This window comes from Benincasa hispida, chromosome 12, assembly GCF_027475165.1.
Source record: "Benincasa hispida cultivar pf3 chromosome 12, pf3_genome.v1.1, whole genome shotgun sequence".
NCBI classification, from domain to species: Eukaryota; Viridiplantae; Streptophyta; class Magnoliopsida; order Cucurbitales; family Cucurbitaceae; genus Benincasa; species Benincasa hispida.
Window position 1 is genome coordinate 83,932,127 of NC_143489.1, and position 18,041 is coordinate 83,950,167.

The window sequence follows — 18,041 nt, forward strand, 5'->3', positions numbered from 1 at the left end:
GTGGACCTATAACATGTGTGGTGGGTGTTTAGGTTATAATTTATGTTTTAGCCAATGTCATATACATCTTCTAAAGGTTTTCTACTCTAACGGGTAGTTTTGAAATGTTTACCAAAGATAGTAAAAAAATATTAATTATAAGGTAAATTGCAAAAACAACTCCTAAAGTATGGTAATAATATTGTAATTATATCCTCAAACTTTCAATTGTTATACAAATCTTAAAATTGGACTTTTAAACTAATAGGGCATTGAAATTGGCATTTCAAACTTACAGAATTATAGAAATTGTACCAATTGTATAAGTTTGAGGGTTCAAATTTTTATCATTTGGAAATTTAATTTCTACGACTATTCTAAGTTTGAGAGTCTAATTTTAAACACTCGTAGAAGTTAGAGAGTTCAATTTTTACAATGGAAAGTGTAAAGATGTAATTGCAACGACAAATTTACTTTATTTTTTTTTTAATTTAACCATGGGTGTTGGTTACAAATGTTTTACCACCAAACTTCACAAAAACAAAATTCATTTTACTCATCACATGGTTGTACAAATGCAAGATACAAAGAATCAAACTCCAACTCACTAAACGACACATTCTCAAAAACAAAAAACTCCCAATTCTCAATTCTCTCTCCTTTATTATAAGTATCAACCCATAACTCAACCCCTTTCTCCTTCACCTTCCATTTTCCTCCTCTTGTCAAATGTTCATGGCGGTGCTCGTGGCGGTGCTCGTGGTGGCGGTTTGGGTTTTGAAGAATGCGAACCACTGGGTCCACGAAACCGCTCGGCTGGGTTCGAAACGGTTCGCCCTACCACCCGGCGATCTCGGCTGGCCCTTCATTGGCAATATGTGGTCTTTTCTAAGAGCTTTCAAGTCCCCTTATCCTGATTCCTTCATCGACTCCTTCCTCTCCAGGTCACACTTTCTTTTTCCTTTTCATTTCTATGCAACTAGGAGCTTTTCCATACTAATAATACTAAAAATGGTTCCTTTTTTTCCCCTTAATTAAAAAGAATATGTTTTTGTTTTTATTCCAACAAGACATTGTCGTAACTTGAATCGATCAAAAACTACAATATTGGAATAATAAGCTTATACATGTTCTATAAAATTCAATTAAATTACAAGTTTAGTTTCGAAAAACTTCTGAAGTTGTAATAAGTTGAAGGAAATTTCTAGTAGTAGTTGTTTATAATAAATTTCTTTTAGTAAAATAATACTTTAGTATTGTTGGACTTCAAATTGTTCATTGCTCTCGTGGTAGTTAATGAGCCAGAGTAGTTGCAGGACGCCCATACTATATGTTGCGGTATGAAAAATTTTAGTTTCTAAATTTTTAAAAATTTTTATTTAATAGATTAGCTTAAATGTGTAAAGTGTCTAATAGGTTTTTTTGGACCTAATTTATACTCTTTAAAATTATCAGATATGTCATATACGATTTAGTGACCATAAATTAAAAGTTTCATAGTCTATCAAAATACTTGCGTAGCTCAACTAGCACAGTACTCGTACTATTGACTTCGAGGTTAGAGGTTTGATATTGGTTAGTATATTCATAGGTTATTATAGTTGGGTTATAATAGTATGTGTTTGAGGCATAAACTAGTTTAGTTTGAGAAGGAAATAGTAAACATTATAGCAACAAAATAATTGATGATGTTTTACCGTGTTGACTGTAGCTAATTGGGATTACAAAATAGTATTACTATAGCAAGATGTGATCATTATAATCTTATGATAGTTTTTCTCTCAAACCTTCTTTAATTTTTTTTTTTAAAAAATTAAGGACTTTGAACGAATAGAAACCATACACCTAACTTAACATGTTTTTTTTTTTTTATTGTTTGAAATTTTGAATATTTTATGGCTTTTAAAGCACCATAATGGAGTGTTTGAAGCTTGATTTCTTAGTCAATAGTATATAAACCAAGATCAACTAGTTGACTACCACACAACTTAGGTGTACCATGTATAAGGTTTTGTACAAGATTATTAAATTTTTACACTTGATGGGACAATTGAATATGTGAAGATTTGACGCTTGACGTATTAAAAATATTACTGATGTTTTAACTGTTGAACTTAACAACATGTTAATTGGAGGAAAAAAATATATTATTATTATTTTTTAATTAAGGTCCCGTTCAGAATAAAACTCCTAATTTAAAAACTTTTGGAAAATGTATTTTCAATAAAATTTTTATTATTATGTCTTACCTTTTCTTTAAAATTATTTAAATGACAAATTTGTTTGGTTACACCGTGTGCAATAGTAATGAACTAATTATATGAATTTTAAATACATTTTTATATACTTCATACATATATTTCGAGGATTTTCATTTAAAAACCAAAAAAAAAAAAAACCATTTTTTTACCACTTCTTATTTATTCTAACATTAAAAATAAACAATTTTGATAATCTAAAATCATTGAATAAACTATATTAAACACACTTTAATTAAAAGGCATTTTATATTAAACACACTTTATTTTATTTTATTCTTTTTTAAAATAAAATATCATTCTTAATCGCACCTTTTTGAAAATCTTGTTCTATTTTTGAAATTTGACCTAGCTTTTAGTATTTTTAGATTAGATATAAATGATGCATAAAAGAAGAAGATTTAACTTTAACACTTTTTTAATTAAGATTTAAAAAAAAACTTTACTTTAACCAAACAGTTTTAAAAAACATCACAGGAAGAAACATAGAAGTTACAAAACATCCTGTACTTGAACCTAGTACTCTACTGACCACTAGCACTTCAATGGAAACTTTTATTTCATTTTATTTATTTTTTAAGGATAGAAACAATATATATTTTTTAGTCTACTTTAAAAAGATCTTATATATATATATATATATATATATATATTGCGACAACAATGTATTACACTTTAAAAAGACAAAATCATTAGAAAAGTTATCCTAAGAAATTAGAAAAATAGCACGCTTTTGTGTTTCTTTTAATTTAAGTATGATTATGTATTTTTATTAATACAATAAAAATAAATTTATCTAAAAATACCTAAAAGTTCATTTTTAAAAATGCATATTCAAATTATGTAATTAAGTAAAATTTCTATTTCTTATTTAATTCAAGTTTTTTTTTTTTTTTTTTTTTTTTTTTTTTTTTTTTTTTTTTTTTTTTTACTTACAATTCTTAAGTAGATGTTGAAAAGGAAAGATATTTGTTCTTGTAGTTTTAAAATTTACAATTTGCTAAACTCTAGGTCATCGTCAATGACATATTTATATAAATAGTTGAAACAATTAAAATTAAAAGAGACAACATTAATATTATTCCAAACCATAAAAGCGAACCAATTAAAGTATAAGTTTAAACTTTGTATGTAATAGATATTTAAACTTTCAATTTTATTTAAAATATTTTTAATATAAAAATTAAATTTAATTGATCTATTAGATACATAAAATTCAATTTTGTACTTAATAGAGTCTTCATCGTTTGTCAAAATGAGTATAGCTCAACTGACGTATGATATGTATTAGATTCAGGAAGTTTGTGGTTTCAATAAGTCAAAGACTTGTAAAACAAAAAAATAATCTATTAAACACAAAGTTGAGAGTATATACATATATGGTAAACCTTTTTAAAACTTTCAAAATTAAGTACATGGAAAAGAAAGTTCAATTTCCAAAGATTATAATCTAACTAAATTAATTTGATAATTTTTTTTAATATAATTGGAAGTAAGAAAATTCGAATCATAAACTTTGTGATTTCTAGCATACTTATATGTCAATTGAACTATACTCGATTTGATAAATTAATATGATAATTTTCGGTATAAAATACAAAGGGAACATGGTCGTGTTAATGATATAAAGGAAGAGGTAAAAGATTTGTATGGGAGAGAAAATATTATATACCCATTTTACCTTTTTTTTAATATATACCTAATTTACCCTCAATTTTAAGAATTTATTATTAGTTGTTCACTTCAAATTATAATTAAAGTAAAAATCACTTTATTATAGTGAACTGCAATTTTCAAATCATTTTAAAAGTGTAAAGGTCACATAGATTTGTTAAAGATAACAAAAATTCAATTAATTAGAGTAAAAAAGGTTAAACTTAGAAAAAAAAAAAAGGAAAAAACTCTTTTAAATCAGGTAATTGCTTCAAATGACAAATTGCTAGAAATATTTTCAAATATAGCAAAATGTCATTGTTTATCAGTGATAGACAATGATAGACACTGATAGATATCAATAAGTTTAAAGTGATAAAATAATTTTAAAATGCAAAAATAAAAAAAATACTTCAACGAAGGTTAAAACTTATTTTTAAAAGTTTGGAGATTAAAAATCTACATTTTGAAAATCCATGAATAATGTACATATTTTTCAGGGCGAAATACATTTTTTTGTCCTTGAGATTTGGACTTGATGTTTGTTTGGTCATTGAAGTTTCAAAACAAACACTTTAGTACTTGAGGTTTGGAAAATAGTTCTAAATGAAGGGGAGAAGAAAGTGTGAAGGGAAGGAAGGGAGGAAGATGACAAAAGAGAAGGAAAAAAAAGCCACATAAGCGTAAATTAATTAAAAATTAGTAAAAATTGCTATTTCAATAGCACGTAATTTGTCCGTTAGTCAATTAATCTCAATTTTAAATAAGGATTATTTAAATACTAAAGTGTTTGTTTTGAAATTTTAGAGACCAAATAGATATTAACTTCAAACTTTAGGAACAAAAAAGTGTATGTTATCTTATTTTTTAAAACTCGGGGACTAAATAGATTTATTTTAAAAATTGAATATCTAAATTTATATATTCTTCGAAACTTGAGAAAAAAAAGAAAACAATTTCTATAAAATAAATATATTATTACAAAAATGTTAAATGAATACTTAAAATAAGTATATTATTGCAAACATGTTAAGTGTTTATTAGTACTTACAAGAATATATGAAATTATTAAAAAAAAATTGCATCTTAAATAAATATGAGGGAGAAAAGAAATCGATAATTTTGGAATTATTGAAAAATGAGAGAAGAGCGGCAGGGGCAAATACGTCACTTGCTTCCAAACGGTCGTTTCATCTCTGATGCTGTCGCGTTTAGGCAAATTCTAAAACATTTTTATTATCTTGTTTTAATTTTAAATTAGTTATATGGTTGGTAATTACGTGGAACATTGGCCCCTCCACGCCGTAGCTATATATATGTTTTAGTTTAATTTATTCTTTTGTCTTTACACTTTTCAATTTAATCATTATCTGCTACTGAAAATTTAAATTAATTGATGTTTAACTTCCATGGTATAATATTTTCAAACTAAATTTGAATCACCAAAATTGAGCTACGTTTTTGTTGGCTTTAAACAGTATTTTAAGAATTTGTTCTCTTTTATACTTGTATCATATAGATACATGAACTTTAAAACATTTTTAATAATTCTCAATCCATTATCGATTTTTAGGGCCTAAAAATTATGGGTATATATAAGATCGGTTGGGTAGTTTTCTAATTTGAGTTAGTCGGTTTGATCGAAAGACTTGAATAATGTCTCAAATTCAACCCTTAAAATTTTGATTGTCGGGTTGTTTTTTTATTAATTTAAAACACTTAAATTTATCTACTATAGATGACTATTAACTAAAATTTCATAAAACTCAAATGTTAAATACCAAATATCCTTGCTTTCTATTACAGATTTTAAATCAAGACAAACAATGTAATAATCTTACAAGAAAATTATTAAAAATTTTGGTCTAAAGCTAAATGGCTTAAGAATTAAAACTTACAGTATATTTATTTATTTAGTAATATATATGTAATTCGGATTGGGTTGGTTTGGGTGTTAACTCGAAAAAGATTATTCAACTCGAGACCCAATCTGACTTAATAAAAATAGAAAAAAAATTTAACCCAACCCAGTCCAACCCAGTGAAACTAACCCGACCAATTTTTACAGTTTACATTAGATAGTCTGGATTGTTTGAGTCATCCGATTATTTGAATACCCCTAAAAAAGCGAAAAATAATATGTAGGACATACATTTCAATTTAAAGAGAAATTGGTATCTACCTCCAAGTATTTGCTACCATTTTTTGGCCTTCCCAAAATAAAAAATTCTAATTTCATAAAAGGACGTGATGATACTTGTTTCTAATAAGTCCTAAAACTTAAAAAAAAATACACAATAAAATTTTGAACTCAAGGAGTATCTTATAAATTCTTAAGCTTTCAATTAAGTATCTAAAAAGTGTTGAACTTTCAATATTGTATCTAATGAGCCATCATTAATTTATTAGACATTTCTTAAGAATTATGAATCTATTTAACAACAAATTAAAATTCTTATAATCTATTAGACACAAAATTCAATTTTATATAAAAAAAATTCACTAATTTTAAAATATATTAAATATACCATAAATTTATTAGATATAAAATTAAAATTTTTTGAATTTATTAGATTATTTTTGAAGTTGATAGATCAATCATACATAAATATACAATATGATTGTCTAAGATGACCTTGTTTTGGGTTTTATGTTATATCAGATAGGTTTATCATTAACAGTTTTAACATTTAAAAGCAGTGAAGGACTAAATAAGAAAATACTTACTGATAAGGACCAATGTGAAATTATACCAAAAAGAATGTCCAAAAACATAATATAAGTGTTCCGTTTTTTGGGAAAAATCTAAGCTATGAGACAAGGCTTTGTTTTGTCATTTCCCTTGTCGGTTTCGGTTCTCCGATGGAGTCGTTTCGACTTTGATCATCTCGGTCCACTCCATCGTGGCCCAACAAATTTTGCTCGGCCAATCAATACGCATCATAATTTCTTATTTAATGGTTTAAATATTAAATATTATTTCAATCTTTCATTTTATTTTAGTCTATATACTTTTCTTTGTTTTAATATTTTAACCTATGTATACCTTTCATGTTGTGAGTTTATTATTATTTTTCTTTTTTAAAAGTTAGCCTTTATTAGTTTCTCCTTCATAAATTTAAAAAATATATTTACCTAATCTATGTTCTTAGATGGAAAAAATATTAGTATTATTTAACAGAATTGGAAATTTTTTTTTTTTTTGATGAACTAAATTCATGATATATTTTAAATATATATTAAAATAAAATAAAAAACTGTTTTCAAATATAGAAAAATGAATCAACTTAACAAATATAGCAAAATATCACTATTATTAGCGATATCATGCGATAGATATCTATTATTGTCAGTGATAGAAGTCAATTGCTGATAGACAATGACATTCTACTATATTTAAAAATATTTTTAGTAGTTTTACTATTTAAAATAATTACCTTAAAATGAAAAAAAATATATGGACAAAATAGTATTTTAATCTTATTTTATTAAATTAAAAAATTATATTATTATTATTATTTACTGTTATTTGTATTTGTCGTTTACTAATAATAAGTGAAACACCTTTTTTCAAATTTTTTTTTTTAAAAAAGATTTGTTGGGATAAATAATAATGGTAATAAAATAACTTTTTTTCTTTGGGTGGTTGTACCAAGTTTGTGTAAACCACTCTTTTCTTTGTTCTATTTTTAAAATGGTGTTATTGTCTATGCATTGATGTCTATTTGCATTTGGAAATGTCTGCAAAGTGGTTTTTGTTTTCAATCCTAGTGCTCTAAAGATTTTGATTCTTTTACCTTTTCTTTATTGTATGAACATAATCTTTCATTTTTCTTCTTGTTGCCTTTTAACTTTGTCTACTTATGGTACATTTCAACTAGTTTTGAATGGTTCTTGTTCTTAGATTTTTGTATGGTTAAAAATTAGCCTTCAATTTAAGGTCGTTATTTTAAATAATAAAACTGCTAAAAATATTTTCTAGTATAACAAAATATCACTGTCTATTAGTGATAGACTGCAATGAATCATGATAAATATCTATTAGAAGGCAATAGACCGCGATAGACATCTATCATATACTAATAGATGTCTATCTTAGTTTGTCGCGGTTTATCATTGATAGTTTTAGTTGTAGGGTTCATGAACTCCTTGGCCTAAACAAGAAGTGGAGTTCACAACTTCACTTTCCCAACTTCCAAAATTCTCTAATTTCCTAAGTCAAACATCCCTTGATATTCAATTTTTTTAATGAATTGATATATTAAAGATGTAAAATTGATTTTTGTGTCAAATAGGACTCTAGTTCGTAATTAGTGTCTAATAGGTTCGTGGATTTTTTTTTTTAAAAAAAGAGTACAAAAGTGAAATTTTAGGCATTTAGTTATTTGACACAAAATTGAAATTTAAAACAACATATTTCAAGTGTAATGACCAAATAAACATAAACCTAAAAGTTTTAAAAAATACATAAATTAGATTCTTTCTAAAGTTTAGGGGAAAAACTTGTAATTTAACCATTATATAGATAAGGAAGTTCCTTGATATAAGTACAATTCCTTTTATTAAAGATTAAAAATATGTTTTAAATCTTATTTTAGTCCTTAAACTTTCAAAATGTTCAATTTTAGTTATTGAATTTCTAAATTGGTTCTATTGGGATTTTTTCATACATTTAAGAGGTTTATATTAACCTTTGAAATTTCTTTAAATAATTATTTTGGCTCTTAATTTTATTTCAGTTTTAATATTTATTGACTTACATGCATAACATCAAATATGTGTAGTACGGTCATGTTAATAAAAGCATGATTTCAAGTCAAATAAGTTAGGAACGGACAAATATTGAACAAAAACAGATTTAAAGTAGAATATTAACATAACATGGATCAAAATGATTGTTTCTCAATAGCTTAGAGAAGAGATGGTTAAGTTCAGAAGATAGAAGTAGAAAAAATTATTAAAACGTTTAGAGACCAGACTAGAATGATCTTGAATTATACGTCTGTGTATGTTTTTCTTTTAGGTATGGAAATACAGGAATGTACAAGGCCTTCATGTTTGGAAGTCCAAGTGTGATAGTAACTTCAGCAGAAGCATGTAAAAGAGTTTTGAATGATGATGAAGCTTTTGGGTCAGGATGGCCTACTTCCACCATGAAACTCATAGGAGAAAACTCCTTCATTGGCATTTCTTACCAAGAACACAAGCGTCTCCGCCGTATAACTGCCGCTCCGGTCAACGGTTACGATGCGTTGGCCACCTACCTCACTTACATAGAAAAAATTGTGGTTTCTTCTTTGGAAAAATGGGCTTCCATGGGACAAATAGAGTTCTTAACAGAGCTTAGAAAGCTTACCTTCAAGATCATTATGTACATATTCCTTAGCTCTGAAAGTGAGGCAATAATGGAGGCTTTGGAGAGAGAGTACACTCAGCTTAATCATGGAGTCAGAGCTATGGCCATCAACATTCCTGGTTTTGCTTACAATAAGGCACTCAAGGTCAGGCATATAATGCTAGAGATTATTAGAAAGGAAATTAGGAACTATTAGGTTAAATGATTTTCGGTTTAGCACCTGAACTTTAAATAAGTTACTAGACGTTAGGATTAGTAGATGCATTCGGATATCTTAACTAGGTTGACACATTTCTAACATTCTCATCTTACCACAATCCAAACTAAAAGTCATTGCATGAACTCATGAGTTTGTGTTGAAAAAGTTTTTGAACTTTCATTTTGGTTTTAGTAGGATTATGCAAGTTTTTGTGGTTAATATGTTTTGGATATTCAATTTTGTATCTAATATAGGTTTTTGAATTTTCGAGTTTGTATCGAAAAATGATTACAAACTCTTATTTTGTGTTTAACAGTATTATAAACTTTTAAGTTTGCATCTAAAAAGGTTTTTGAAGTTAAAAAAGTATATCTAGTTGATTTATGAACTTTCAATTTTGGTATCCTACTAGGTCACCTATGAACTTAAAAAATGTCTATTAGGTAGATGTTAATTAACTCTTTGAATGTGTCTAATAGGTCTTCCTAATTTATTAAAAAATCTTTAAAATTAATTGATTTACATTTTATAATGTCCAATAGAAACAACTCTAAACTTTTAATTTTTTGTCTGGTAGTTCTGTAAAATTTTAAAGACATTGAGGATGCATGTTAAGAATCTATAAGACACGGAACTGAAAATTTAGAAATGTATAGAAACTAATTTTAGAAGTTTAAGAACATGTTAAATGTTTTCTAAAGATTAAACTTATAATTTAATCGAGCATCGATGGATCTCATTGCAGGCTCGAAAAAACCTTGTGGCGACATTTGGATCAATTGTGAGTGGGAGAAGGAAGGAAAGAGAGAGGAAGAATAATTTGATAGCAAAGAGAAGAGATATGATGGATGCTTTGTTAGATGCTGAAGATGAAGATGGAAGAAGGCTAAGTGATGAAGAAATTATTGATGTTTTGATAATGTACTTAAATGCAGGCCATGAATCTTCAGGTCATACTATGATGTGGGCAACCATTTTCTTACAACAACATCCCCAATTTCTTCAAAAGGCCAAGGTAGTATATACACAAATCAAATCACATATATGTCATCAATAATCATTGAAGTTATATGTTTGATAAAATGATTTTGTTTTTACTTTTCTGTTATTCGAATTTATGTTTGTTTTGATCATCTTATTTCTTTCGCTAGTTTATTTTAGAAGCACTTGAGTTCCGAATCAATTTTTTTTTAAAAAAATGTTTTTTTTCTTTCAATACTTGCCTTTTGAGTTTTTGGATAATAAATCAAAAAAATTTATAGGTAGAAATATTGTTTATAAGCTTAATTAAGAATTAATTAAATTATTATCAAATAGAGCATAATGTACATCTGTTGGTAATAATAATACATAGGTTTAAATAACATTTTTGTCCCTAAATTTTTAAATTTCTAAACATTCAAACCGTGTTTATTTTGTTCTTGAAACTTTCAAGTTTGTATTATTTTAACCTCTAAAGTTTTATAATGTTCCTGAACTTTTCAGTTTAAAAAACCATCATTTAATTCATTGCTATGCTATGCTATATTATTATTATTATTATTATTACTACTACTATCATTTTATCTTAAAATAAGTTTTTCATAATGTTCGTCTCTAACTCATTCTGTTTGCCTGAATTAACACACTATTACACATACTTGAACTATATATGTCATTTTTTTTAAAATTGAAATAAAAGTAATAAATAAAATAGACGCATTTAATTTAAAAGTTTGAGGACTAAAATAGGGTATGTTAAAGGTATTATGAATGTGTTAACTTAGTTGACATATTCAAATGTACCCATTCATCCATACATCCTTTAGTTTCTTGTTTAAAAAAGTTTGAGGATCAAATTGAAATAAATTTAAAAGCTCAAAAACCAAAATAGAGTCTAAAGTAGAATTATAAGCTAATATATGTAAATATACAATCTAACTTTGAAAAAAAATAGGTAGAGCAAGAAGAGATAGTAAAAAAACGACCTCTCGGACAGAAGAATTTAACTCTCAAGGAAGTTCGAGAAATGCCCTATCTTTCAAAGGTATGTTTAATTTGTAACATTTTATCCTTTTTTTAGTTCATTAATTATAAACTAAGGACTCGAAATATTGACATTTATAATGATACTTAGAGTTTTATCTATCGAGTTACGACATGTTTAATTTAAAAAACATTATATAATTTATTAAACTTTTATAGGTGATCGATGAAACACTACGAGTTGTAACATTCTCCCTCACTGTCTTTCGAGAGGCAAAGCAGGATGTCAAAATTTGTGGTCAGTTCCATTCATTTTCATGTCCAATTTTTATTATATGGTATTCTATTTGTACATATAGCTTAAATAGTATAGCCTTCTCTCTTTTGCATGTAGGTTATACCATTCCAAAAGGTTGGAAAGTTCTAGTTTGGTTTAGAAGTGTTCACTATGATCCCGAAACGTATCCGAACCCGAAAGAATTTAACCCATCAAGATGGGATGTAAGAACGTTATATATATTCAATACTCTTTTATAAGTCATTAGAAAGTCATTCTAAATAGAGATATAATGTAATCTCATATATATACGTTATTTGAGTTCAGAATTTCATACCAAAAGCGGGGAGTTTTCTTCCATTTGGAGCAGGAAGTAGATTGTGTCCCGGAAACGATCTTGCAAAACTAGAAATCTCCATCTTTCTCCACTATTTCCTCCTCAATTATCAGTGAGAACAAGCTCTTTTAATAAAATTTAATTAATTTTTTAAAATTATTTTCAATTATCTCCTTGACCGAACGTGGTTATATTTAAATTGAGTTGTTTTCATGATCAGGTTGGAAAGAGTTAATCCAAGAAGTCCAGTGAGGTATCTACCACATTCAAGGCCTAAAGATAATTGTTTGGCGAGGATCAAGAGACTTGATTGAAGATATTTGGATGAAATGAATCAAGATGTTGTTGAAATAGTTGAAATGATTTTTAGCTCCACTATTGTTTGTATTTTTAATCTTCAATCATTGTTAATGGCATCTATGTAAGAATATAGGATATGAACTTATTATAATTCATAATCTTTATTATAGATCTATCACAATGAACTAAGATTCTAGAGAATGGGTATACAAAACTCAAATCTCACGACCTTTGCCCCGAGCTAGTTGAAGACTATTGGTAATCCAATCTCAATATATATATATATATATATATTTTAAATTTTATATCTACTTCAATATATCATTTGTAGCTTCTATCTATTTTTTTTTTTACTCCAACTATAACAACAAGAAGATTTATGGAGATTTATTCATTCTATTTATTTTTCTTATTTGATTGTTTTATTTATAGTTAGTTTTTCCATTATGGTTAGGCCTCATTTATTATTTCCTTACTGTCACACCCCCTCCTAGATTATCCTTTTATTCTGGAAGAGAATATGACCGTAGTAGTTACTAGCCCTACTGCCAGCACCCACCACCCACCACCCAAGCCTTCTAATCTAAATACCTACCTGTTTAAAACATTAGCAATATAGCATACAACAAACCCCCCTTAAGGTTCTATAAAGATTACATAAATACATGCACACAACCATGACATAACATTTACAGAAAAATATTCACAGATGGCCCAAACATTCCTAAAGAAGCCCTATTCCCTCTCAAAACATGTGTACATAAACAGATCATCAACCTAAGTCTTCTTAATAAGCCGAGTCTTTCAGTGGCAAGCAGTAGCAGGATCAACCCTGAGGAAACTGACCGCTACCTGAAAAGGGAAACACAGAAATCCCGTGAGCTAAAAGGCCAGTGAGTGACTATAGAATCGTATAACATCAAGCATTACATCACTATAAATCTGTAAATATACTAATGAGTAAATCAAGCAATAATCTCTAAATATAGCTTTAAACCATTCTTAAACATCATTAAACATCATTGTTCCCTAGTTGAGAACGAGCCTAACCGCTCTAGCTCCCAACGTTTATTACCGACCAAGAGACCCATACTTTGGCCTCTCATTCATAACTGCCTACGTGCACGTGGCCATGCTAAGTACCATCATATCTTAAGTACTTCTGCTCAGATACCTTCTCAAACTTGTCCTTCAGTATCGAGCTATTAAGATACCTTCTCAAATGTCCTTCGGTATCAAGTTGACTAGGTACCTTCTTAAATGTCCTTCGGTACCAAGTTGATTAGATATCTTCTCAAATGTCCCTCGGTATCCAGTTGGTTAGGTCTCTTCTCAAATGTCCTTCGGTACTGGGGTATTTTGTAACATCAAATTAAGTTCCATTGCCTATCATTTATACAAGAACTCATTCTCTCATAGCCTTCCCCTAGGAAGCATATTATGAAATTAGAAACTTAACTTTTGTAGTGATTACATGACATACCTTGGCCTGTTTTACACATATACAAGCCAGGAAACATGCGTTAAGTTATTCTCCAACCATTGGTTGTTTGGGGGAGTATAAATTCATCATTAATGTCACTGTAACTTACTTGATCTTATATACATAAGTATTGAAGTTATTAATTCACTTGGTCACTCACTGCTCTTCAGGGCTCTCAACAGTTTATACGCCTTTCCTAGCTATTCTTGGCCTGAAAGAACATAATTCCCGGTTAACTACTTAGAATTATTAGTAAAATACCTCAAATAATTCATTTACTAAAGGAACTTTCATCAACAAAGACAGCTCTACTGGCGAGATCCTCATGAGCGAGATCGGCGAGATCAAGCTTTTCCTGGAAAATTTTCATCCTAGCAATACTCACCTTACCAACGATACTCAGCCCAAATCCTAGCGAGATTTCCTTCTAGAGCAAGATTCTTATCACCAAAATCAGCGAGATTTCCTTTATAAGCGAGATCCTGATTCCCATATCTCGCTATAACTCCCCACAGTGAACTGTTTGTTTGTTCTTTCCAAGCAGTTGTCTGCTTATGCACCGATTCCCTATTATAACTTCAAAAATTCATAACTCAAAATCCAGAGCTCTTTTCAAGAAAATTCCTTCTACAAACTTATTTAGAATTGAGTAACTTTCATACCTTAAAATTTCAGCCGAGAATTCCTTATAGTTTGGCCTGGAACTTCCAATCTTCACCTTGGGCCCTGACTAACCCGAGATTCTGCCTCCTCTGAACTTTCTTCACTTCTTGTTCTTCTCCTCCTGTAATCCTTCTCCAACAAGACAACCTCGCAAACTAGATTCTCCCAGTTTTCGAATGACACTGATTTTACTAAATTTTCTCATGTCAATTGCCGAAACCATGCTTTTGAATTTCTTCTTCCAAAAACTTCCCGTTGCCTCCCGAGTTCAAAGGTTAACCGCCATGTCACCCCTCATTTAAGATGTTTTTCCTTCCCTTCCATCATAATCCCTATAAATAAACATGAATTGCTACTTTAATAAATATGTAATATAACATTCCTTTGGCTAAACATGCTTATCTAGAAAACCTAGAGTTCGGGGTTTACATTTACCTTTAGGATAATAGTTTTTTTTCCCTCTTTAGGTTTCACAAGGAACCATCCTTCGTAATTTATGATCATCTATCGTGAAAATATGCTTTTATTGAAACCATATCCCAATGTTCTTCATGGTATCAGAGCGATTCTGCTCTAAAATCATTCCTTTCTATTCTCTCTAAACACTCTTTAACCCATCATGATTGAAACTGCAGAAATTGTAAATACACTAAACACAAACCAATATGTCCATTGTCAACAATGTATTTAATGGAAATAACTTCTTAACATGGAAGAGAGCAATGAAAATTACTTTGGGAACCAGGGACAAACTCAGTTTTGTCAATGTTAAAAAAGAAAAACTTGATGAAGATGCTACAGGTTTTGATTCACGACAAAAGCAAGATTGCATGGACATGGCTTGGATCTTAGGATCCATTTCAAAGGACATATCATAAAGCTTTCTCTACACCAGCAGCTCAAAGGAATTATGGAAAGAGCTTGAATAGAGATATGGTGAGGATAAAGGGCCTGTCATGTTCCAGATCTAGCGAGAAATCAACTCTATGAGGCAAGTTGATCAAATTGTGGTCACTTATTATACAAGAATCAAGAGACTTTGGGATGAATTAGCAACCTTAGAGCTTATACCTTATTGTTCTTATAGTAAATGTACTTGTGGTATAGCAAAGGAACTTGCTCCTATGGAAAACTCGAACAAAGTGATTCAATTCTTAATGGAATTGAACAATTCTTTTGACAGAATCAGGGGATAGATTCTTTCTATGAATTCGTTACTAACAATCAACAAGGCCTATACCATGGTCTTATCTGATGAAAACCAAAAAGGAGTCTACTTGGAGACTCGAAGTCAAAGCTATCATGATGCTACCTTGTGAAGGGATTTGGAATTCCTGCACATCGAAAACGAACGATCACTTGTCTTTGAAACTTGTTTTATAGTAACTTAAATAAATAGAGGAAACAGAAACAATGATAAACATCCACCCTTAAGCATGCTTTTAAAAATACAGAGAGGAAATTTCTTTGATAGAGGAAGAAGATGATCTAAAAAGCAGAGAGAAACTTTTTCTCTTCAAATCTATTTCATGTTAAGCACACCGGTCCTCCTTCTTCACTGCAAAAAAACTGTATATGAGATAATGTATGAAAAAAAATCCTTAACTCCCAAAAGAAGTTATTTATCATATTTTAATTATATTAATAAAAATATAATTAAAACCAACTCTATACTATATCATATATAATATATAACCTATAATTTATATTATATCACATATAATATAACCTATACTATCTCATAAAATCTATAATTTAATATGAATCAAATTCACATTAATTTTAACCTATAATTTTTATATGAATCACATTCATATAATTAATATTTTAATCATGTTCAAATAATAACCTCTCTCATTAAACTATATAGCTTTAATATGAATCATATTCATATTAATTTTAACATATAGTTTTTATATGAGTCATATTCACATAATCAAATATTTAATTCTCTCAATAAAACTTACAATGTATCACACACATTATACTTTATAATAATGTACCAACATATATTATATTAATTGTATCTCTTACAATTAATTCACTTTTAGTTAATTTGAAAAATTCAAATTAAACCATAATTAGTTTGATTCTCAATAATCCTTATTGAGCTAAAAAGAGTACCTTATGGACCTACAGATTGAAGCTTCAATGATACAAGATTAATTGATTAAACTTTTAAACCAAATTAATCAACATTCATTAACTATCGGTCACTCCACTAAAGACTGACACCTGCATTCTTCGCACTATAGATATATTTATGTGTCCATTGGATATAACCAATCAACAGTTTGTTGACCCTTCACAAATTGCTTGTAAGTATAACTAGGTCGAATTATCGTTTTACCCCTATAGTTACATCTAACTCCTTAAGTACCACTAGTCCCTTTAATGAACAATTAGTCATAATCCCACTATAATTAGACCCCTCTCTGGCTAATAAGAGGGTGAGGGGCCCTCATTGTTCAAGAACTGGAATCAGCCCTTAAGGGATCAATTTATCTACTAACCCTAACAAAGGGAATGAGTGAATTTCATCTTGTGTAGTTGAATTCCCAGCTCCCCACTTAGACAAATCCCCAAAATGGTAGGCATATAGAATCGGCGATCTGACTGCTCTCATACATACAAATCAAAGGACTGCCCTCATAGGCAGTTTACAACTCACTTAGGATTAAGGTCAAGTCACCTATGGTCATCCTAGTGAAATATAAGTCTCTTCTAGCAACGGTGTTATAAAGAAAGACTAATCATTTCATGGTTCGGTCTTATACAAACTCAGATTACTCATAGTTCTAGGCTTTATCATGAGTTACTTTCTTCTACAAATATGCTCTAAAATTTCTCAGAAAGCTTATCTCAAAATCTTAGCTCATAACTTCTCATGGTTTGGCCGGAAACATCAAAACATCAAGACTGGCCTAGCTTACCCGACAGCTAGACCCCTCTGTCTTGTCCTCATTCTTCAGACCGATTCCTTGAAGCTTTTTCTCCAGTAGCCCTACCCTGAAAACTAGACTCTTAGAGCTTTCAGGTGGCTTTGGAATCACATCAAACGCACGAGTATTCTGGGAGAACTCCTCGTCCCAAGTTGATGCTACTTCCTATCCTTTCTGTCCGACAATATCTCCCCTCTTGGAACCTCTCGACCAACGCATGGTCTTGCTACCAATGTTGGATTTTATGTCCTAAAACTCGTAGTTTGTAAATTAATAAACATATTCTATTTTTTTTTTCGATAAATTTATTATTGAAATTGTAATCTTGAATCCAACAAACTAAGGTCCTGAGGCTATTTAATGTAGTTTGAACTTTATGTAGTGACATAAAGGTGGATCAAGTTCAAATATATAGCCAAAATGGTCTATAGTATATGAATAAGGTCGGACACCTTATTCTGGAGACACTATGGATGCGACCCATTTTGTAGTTAGTACAAACGATGTGATCCTTAATCGTTCATATAGAGATATGTGAGTGGGCACATCCTATGTAAAGAGTTTACATAAGACTGAACCATGAAATAGTCACTTTTTACGTTCTAAATATCGTTTTATGTATAAAACTG

At 29.1% G+C, this 18,041-nt stretch overlaps 1 protein-coding gene across 2 annotated transcripts; it reads left to right on the forward strand.

The window, feature by feature from the left end:
* Positions 1–544: 544 nt before the first annotated feature.
* LOC120092881 (ent-kaurenoic acid oxidase 1-like) lies at positions 545–12,635 on the forward strand. 2 transcript variants are annotated; one of them, XM_039051124.2, is made up of 8 exons: positions 545–923; positions 8,914–9,391; positions 10,191–10,460; positions 11,382–11,471; positions 11,630–11,708; positions 11,805–11,911; positions 12,015–12,136; positions 12,245–12,635. In XM_039051124.2, the coding sequence occupies exons 1-8, from the start codon at positions 709–711 to the stop codon at positions 12,336–12,338; spliced, it is 1,455 nt and encodes a 484-aa protein (XP_038907052.1). In that variant the 5' UTR covers positions 545–708; the 3' UTR covers positions 12,339–12,635. The 2 variants fall into 2 exon arrangements, with proteins under 2 accessions (XP_038907052.1, XP_090163940.1); XM_090307814.1 differs by lacking the exon at positions 12,245–12,635 and having other exon boundaries at positions 12,015–12,140.
* The last annotated feature ends 5,406 nt before the right edge of the window (positions 12,636–18,041 follow it).